The sequence below is a fragment of the Thunnus maccoyii genome, chromosome 20 (genome assembly GCF_910596095.1).
Source record: "Thunnus maccoyii chromosome 20, fThuMac1.1, whole genome shotgun sequence".
NCBI classification, from domain to species: domain Eukaryota; kingdom Metazoa; phylum Chordata; class Actinopteri; order Scombriformes; family Scombridae; genus Thunnus; species Thunnus maccoyii.
This window is the reverse complement of record NC_056552.1, coordinates 22,866,661-22,873,690: the sequence shown is the minus strand read 5'-3', so window position 1 is coordinate 22,873,690 and position 7,030 is coordinate 22,866,661. Positions and strand designations below refer to the sequence as shown.

Genomic DNA, 7,030 nt, shown 5'->3' with positions numbered 1-7,030 from the left:
AAAGACAACTGAGAAATCCTTTGGTGAATCAGGAATTTCATAGTGTTGAATAAATTCAACATAATTATAGAGTTGACCATGTTGGTTGAATAACTGACTTAAAGATCTCCTCCAGACATGTTTTAAGATGAATATAAAATGCTCTACTTTGAATAATAATGTGTGTCTGATATGTCTTTTTCACAAAAAAAGTTCAACTATCTTGTTAAAATCCTTAAATTTACATCCACTCATCCTCCCTCATTAAAAAAATCCAGAATTGCTGAATATGAAAATGTAATTCTTTTCAGAAGTTTTCCTGCTGGACACAAGATGTCTTCATACTTCACTGTAATGTCCATTCTCAGCGTTTACTGGAGGCTTCAGGTTTGCACATCACACTCGCGTAAATTGTATATTTCACCAGGATTCCAAAGAAGTTGTGATGTCACCAATCATGCCACTTTATCAGATTTTCAGTGAGCTCAGAGAAACTTTCCACTTTCATAGATGAATGTGAAAACAGCCTTCTTGTGTCAAACTGCACATACATCATTCTGCACAATGAAGCTCAAACCGTCAACTGTAGGAAATAAAAAAAAACAAAAACATGTTTTTGATTGAAGGGTGACTTTAACAATAAAATATTATTACTAAACCACTTTTGGAAAAAAATAATTTATTTTTATATAAAATATATCTCTTGTTCCAGATAAAAAAAATGTCAGGAACGAGGTTATGTCTGTTAATGAAACACAATGCCGGTAGAGCATTTTTTAGTCTCAAATTTATTTATTTATTTAAGATGCTATGACATCACGTTGTGGGCGTTTGACACGTATGGCGGAAGTAGCAGGTGCAACATCACAACAACCGTTATCAGCACAGAGACAACGGCTGCCGAGGCTGGAGACAGGCCTGCAGATAGGTTTCTGATAGAGCAACTAAAGCTTTCATCTGTTTTGCTGCTGGAGAGTGAGGAGGGCCGTCGACATGACTCTAAACCAGAACCACTCTGAGTCCGGCGGAGTCATCATCAACAACAGCGAAAGGTAACGTTAACGGGTGTAACGGGCCAGCTAGCCGACTCTGACAAGTGTTTTCCTCTCTCTCCTGTGGGGAAAACGTATCACCAAACTCCCGTTAAATAAACACAATTAAACTGTGGCTTTGCTATTTGGAACACCCGCAAATACGACAACCTAAAGCACCGTCTCACAGTTGACTAACTTCCACCGTGAAGCAAGCATTAGTTATAGCGTTACTTGACATTTTTATTTTAACAGCGTGCTCTATGGTAACATCACACCTAAGCCGAATTGAAGAGTGGCTCCTAATCTGTGCTTAACAACACCAGATATACAGTTAAAAGCTAGCTGACAAGCGAGGCTACATGAATTGTTTTAACGCCGCGCTTCTTAATGGGACATTCGCTTTGCAGCTCACGGAACCGGGTCTCGGACTCGCAGCCCGAACATGGCCTCCAACCTGCTATATCACCACTACAATCAACCATAGCAGGCTTCACATGTGATTACATAAATGTTTACTTGTTTTTTAAAACGTTATATTGAGACAGACGTATCGAAGGTGAAACGTTATTGAATGATGTTGTAGTTTACAGTAACACCGTGCTGCAGCATTGCTGTCATTACTGTCTTCACCATCTGCACTCTGGCCTGCTCTGTTACAACGATTGTTCGGTCTTGTCAAATCCAGACAGACCAAGTCACTGCGGTTTACATGAATTAACAGTACAGGCGGATTTTTCTCGAACATACTGGAGTGTAATGCTAAACCCATTACAGCTAACCCAGAACCAACAGTGAGCTCTGTCATTGGATGGCGTGTAACCCTAATCCTTTTACTATATTTACTGAAAGCAAGTGAGAGGCCATGTTTGGTAACTGGACAGTTGCACAATTACCCTCATAATGTCATTTTTAAGCTTTAAAGTAAATATTATGAAACTTAGGTTTAAGTCATACAAAATTCCATTTAAATAATGTTATTTTTTATGTCTTGTACACTGAAAATGCAATATGATGGAACAGAAATGTACCTAACAGAAAATGTCTCTTCTCCGATCAAACTGTGATGTCATGTGATCAGCTGATTGTATTCTTGTGTTTTATTTCTGTCCCCAGTGTGTTGATGAACTATGATAATGTGGAGCTGGTTTTCTGTGATGCTGACAGTCTGCCTGAAGCCTTCAGAAAGAGCAAGAAGGGCAGCATCTACCTAACTCCGTACAGGGTGAGAGACAAGAACCCAAATGTTTGATTCTTCATGTAGCCCCTGCCTCATGCTGACGTATCGCTGTCACTATTGACATCAAGTGAACAACAAGATGTAGTGTTTGCTGTTAGGATTAGGTTTTACTTTGGGACCTTGTGTTCTCACATCTCCAAGTGTTAACAAATAGCAGGGGAACGTTGAAACTGTGTCGTGAGTGCTAGTTGCTGTTCTTTTTCTCTCAGGTGATCTTTCTGGCTAAAGGTCGGGATGCACTGCAGTCCTTTATGATGCCGTTCTACTTGATGAAGGGCTGTGAGGTCAAACAACCTGTACTTGGAGCTAATTACATCAAAGGCACCATCACTGCAGAGCCTGGAGGTAGGTGTGTGTGTGTACCTGCAGTTGAGTTGTGTAGTTATTGTCATTGTTTCAACATATTCTGAGACTGTTCAATATTTGCTAAATGGTAATTACGGTGTTTTCCTCCTTGTGTTGTCTTTTTGCTAGGTGGCTGGGAGGGCAGTGCTAGTTTCAAGCTTGTCTTTGCTGCTGGAGGAGCCATAGAGTTTGGCCAGTACATGCTGCAGGTTGCGGCTCAGGGTACGGCTACTAAGCAACGCTAACAGCATCATTAATTCTAATTTTCCTCCATTGTTTCTTCATCTTTTGCCTTCTCCTCCTGCCTTGTGTCTTGCAGCATCCAGAGGTCAGCCAGTCACTCCTGGGTTTGGCGGATGCCCCTACATGGCCAACGGGGCCTACGCTTACCCTCCTCCCCCGGCCAACGGGATGTACCCTGCTGGACCTCCACCTGGCTACTCCTACTCCAACCCTCCTCCTCCAGGTAGAGGTTGTAATATATGCAGCAGTCTTCATTTCCCCTGAAGAGAAAGCTGCTTCAAGTCTGTCTAATCTGTGTGTTCCTACTATCCAGGTGGATTCTACCCCAACCCTCCAGCGTTCGATGCCTCTGCTGGCTACATACCTCCACCTCCGTATTCTGCTCCTTTGGGCCAGCAGCCCCCACATGACCCAGACCTCCCCTCCACAGCAGCAGGTGAGTCTCTCCGGCAGAGAGGCTCTGACTGATTTGCAGCTGGCTGGTGATAGTTCCAGTTCACTCCAGGTGTAACTGCAATGATCAGCCTAAATAAAAATGAAAATGTTGAAAGGAAGAAGTGATGGCTTTGAGTTGCTTTAGCAACCTTTGGGACTGAATTAGGCTTTTACAATAAATATTTTTAAAATATCTTCTTATATAAAATCTATTTTTATATTATGAGCTTTCATCCACCTTTCATGGTCTTTGTCAACAGAATAACTCAGCAAACTCCATGACAAATGGACTGAGGTTATGGACATGACTAAGTAAATCCAGTTACTGTGAGCAAACTCCCATCTGCTGATGAAGACCGTGAGATGTAGTTGAAAGCTCTAGAAAAATATAATAAGTGGACATTGAGTTAAATTGTCAGATTCTATTGTGACATTGATTCCAACTGCATCACCCAGCCCTGCTAACAAATCCTTTTATATTAACAGGTTTACATGCTTACAAAATAGACAAAAGTTCCCAAAAAAAAAAGTTCCCAACTCATTCTCTCACTTATTCCATCACTGCTTCACTGCCTCTCTCTCTCTGCCTCCTCTTCTGACTGCCGAGCTTTCTCGCTCTCAGGTCTTATTCTGGTTACATTCTCTTTTTCCCTCCTCATTCTGCCTCCCATCATCCCTCAGGCTTGATTTGCTCCTGTCATCTCATATATCTCGGAGATTCATTGTAAGACCATGTTTAATTAATATCCCCCTTCCTTCTCTCGCTGCCTGTCTCTGTCCCAGCGGAGGCCAAAGCAGCCGAGGCAGCAGCGAGCGCCAGCTGTGCCACGCTGCCTCCTACACATGTGTACCTGCCACAGGTAAGCTGCCCTCCATGTCTCTGCTATAGATCCAGTGTTGGGTTGATATCTTGATAACGACACGTATCCCGACATAGCACATTTTCCGTAAATTCAATGAGTAGTTTCTGGTCTCTGCCCCCCCCCCCCCCCCCATTGTCTGTTCATCCTTTGCACAGATTAAATTACTTTACTACTTCTTGGCTTTTTACTCATGCAGCTTTTATTACACTTACAGTAACAGATCGAGTGTAATTGTCATCAACTTGAGTACTTCTCCTGGTTCACTGTCTCTCCTCTGCTCCGCTGTGTGTGCGGGCCCGGCCCTGCCCGAGGTGAAACACAGAGAGTAGAGGAGAGCAGTGTGACTATAAATGACAGCTAAACGCAGGGGAAACTCTCACCTTTTATAGACCAGTCGACTAATTGATTAATCAAGAAAGTAATCCAACAGATTAGCCAACAATGAAAATAATCGTTAGTTGTAGCGTTAGAATTCTTCTCTACCAGACAAAAGAGCCCATTTGGCTCAAAACATTGCAGTTATTCCACTGTAATAAAATTTTAAAGGGAGTGTGTGACCTACAGCCTGTGATGGCATACAGTGCAACTATGTTCATAATTAAAAACTGTTGGTTTGCCAGAGCCTGGGTCTCTGTGGATGCTATGAACGTAGATTAGAAAGGCCTTCATTGTGCTCTGAATAGATCACTGTACAGTGCTGTTGTCTCTCCTTTCCTCCCCAGGACAAGCCTCCTCCCTACTCCCCTCCAGAAGACAAGAAGAACCAGTAGACCTGCTTTTCTCTCACCATCATGTCTTCAGCCCACATCCTATGGATCACCTCTTCTCTCCTTCTACTAACTGGACATCAAGAAGGCTGAAGCTTTCTTTTTCAACATCAGTCCCTCATTTTTTTGGTCTTCCTTGACCCCTTCCAAGTCATTCCTTATCTCATTCCATCGCTTCCCCACCTCAGCACATTTCCTTTTAATAATTCATATAATGTAATCCGCCTCATTCTCCTCAGAAGCACCTTTACTTGATGGAAATTAAAAGTATTGGTAGCAATCCTTTTAGAGAGATAAAGATTGTTCAGGCCAAAGTTGTCAGGTTTGGGAGGCTTTTTTTCAGTGTAATTGACAAAAACTTTGTAGCCTGACTAGCTATTTTAGCATTTATTGCCTTGCAAATGTCCCAAGAGTCATACTGCCACCCTAAACTGTAGATTTTAGCTACGCTGTGATGCTCACTTATAATTTTCTACAACTATCAACCCTAGACTGAATCGAGTGATTACTTTGCTAACCAATCCAGAGGCAAGCGAAATGCAGTCTTTTATTTTTCTATCATTTGTGTGTACAGGCTTTTAATACATAGACTTTTGGAAATGAGATATTTTCTCAAGAACACTAACCTAGAGAAGAAAACGCTTTTGTAAAGAGAGCTGCCTGCAGGGTGGTCTGGTCTGCTTTGACATATTTGTTGGATGAGAGGGCCACAAAGATTAGAGCCCCAGCAGTGGATCCCTGATCCTGGATTAGAGCAGAGAGTGAGAGGGTGGCCAGGGCCTGGAGGGACGTACTGCCAGGAGGGATTATCTTTTATAATGTGCAAGAGCAGAGCAGTCACCCAATGATGTCACTTCCTGTTTTGTCATGCCTCCGAACGTTCGAGAAAACACATTGTCAGACTCCGGACTCACCGCCTGCCTGCTTCATCTTTCATTCTTCTGATGTACATTTTAAAAACCTAACTACTATAGGAACAAACAAGAGCATTAGAGTGATTCTCACCGTTTCTACTTTCTGTGGTCGTGATCTTAACTCTCCAGTTTGAGGTCGGTCTTAGAATCTGATCTGAGCTCCTCAGTATCTGAGCCTCTTCTCTTCCTTCCTCTATGGTCACTAATCTATATACTGTATCTGTGGCACATCCGTGGCTGATTCTTTGCACTTTCAGAATGCTATGCATCGGGCTCCTGTTTGCTCTGTCATGGCTCTGTGTATAATAATAATTATAATAATAAAGCTCTGTATTTATTTCAAACTAATTTATTGAATAATTTATGTAAAACGGCTCAAGAAAAAAAAAACAAAGCATGATCTCAACTGATGCATGTATGCATTGGATTGGATTTTATTAAATGGATCTCATGTGAAACAGAACTGTCTGTCTTTATTTCTACAGAATATTGCTCTATCACATGTTGATGGGTATTCAATGTCCACTTCGAACACAGCACAGTGCATTAGCATAACTGACATAAACATATTCCAGAGTCAGCAGGAGGGGGGGGGGTTTGTTTTTTTTAATGTCATTTAGGCCTCGACAGCCTGTAAATGTGCTTTTTCCCCCCCTTCTCCATTACTCAGTCAGTAGTCTGCGCTTTCGGACAACTTGTGCAAATCCACAGCAGTTTCCCAAAGACTGATGCATGATGTCCTGAGCCTCCAGTACCTCAACATTCCAAAGTCACAGCTATGCTTTTTAAGTGCTCATAATAATAATAATAATAAAAAAAAAAAAAGGTAAATCATAAACGCAAAAGGCCCTTTTAAAACATGTACAGTACAGCAGATTCCATCACAACACTGTCAGCATCACAGATTTTGTGGACTGTACAGTCTGTTTGTTTGTGCACTCATGCTAAGATCCCAACATGATAAAAAATGGCTCCGTTTTCAGTTCTGTATTCTCAGCAGCCCCGTGACAGCTTGGTTTCACCTGCACTGCTTGTGGTACGACAGTGTGTGGGGGCTGTAGTTTAACAGAACGCCGTCTGATAAAATGAATTATGTTCACTATATCCTGTAGTGTATGTAACACACACACCACATGATAAACTGGCTCACACCTTCCAGCTTTCATCCCAGAAATGAGAGTGGAGAGAAACATGAAAATCAGGGAGGGGTGAG

The 7,030-nt window shown here is 42.1% G+C and overlaps 1 protein-coding gene across 1 annotated transcript; it reads left to right on the top strand.

Annotated features, from left to right (window-relative positions):
- Nucleotides 1-816: 816 nt before the first annotated feature.
- Nucleotides 817-6,280, top strand: wbp2 (WW domain binding protein 2). Its single transcript, XM_042397010.1, has 8 exons — nucleotides 817-1,031; nucleotides 2,127-2,235; nucleotides 2,460-2,595; nucleotides 2,725-2,817; nucleotides 2,915-3,061; nucleotides 3,152-3,274; nucleotides 4,057-4,133; nucleotides 4,859-6,280. Exons 1-8 carry the CDS (start codon nucleotides 973-975, stop codon nucleotides 4,904-4,906), a joined length of 792 nt encoding a protein of 263 aa, XP_042252944.1. The 5' UTR covers nucleotides 817-972; the 3' UTR covers nucleotides 4,907-6,280.
- The last annotated feature ends 750 nt before the right edge of the window (nucleotides 6,281-7,030 follow it).

Bases quoted from the DNA above. Each gene is read 5' to 3' on its own strand.
- wbp2 (XM_042397010.1), top strand. From the start codon at position 973: ATGACTCTAAACCAGAACCACTCTGAGTCCGGCGGAGTCATCATCAAC. The intron at 2,236-2,459 runs GTGAGAGACAAG...TTTTTCTCTCAG, and splicing joins TCTACCTAACTCCGTACAGG to GTGATCTTTCTGGCTAAAGG. The intron at 4,134-4,858 runs GTAAGCTGCCCT...TTTCCTCCCCAG, and splicing joins CACATGTGTACCTGCCACAG to GACAAGCCTCCTCCCTACTC.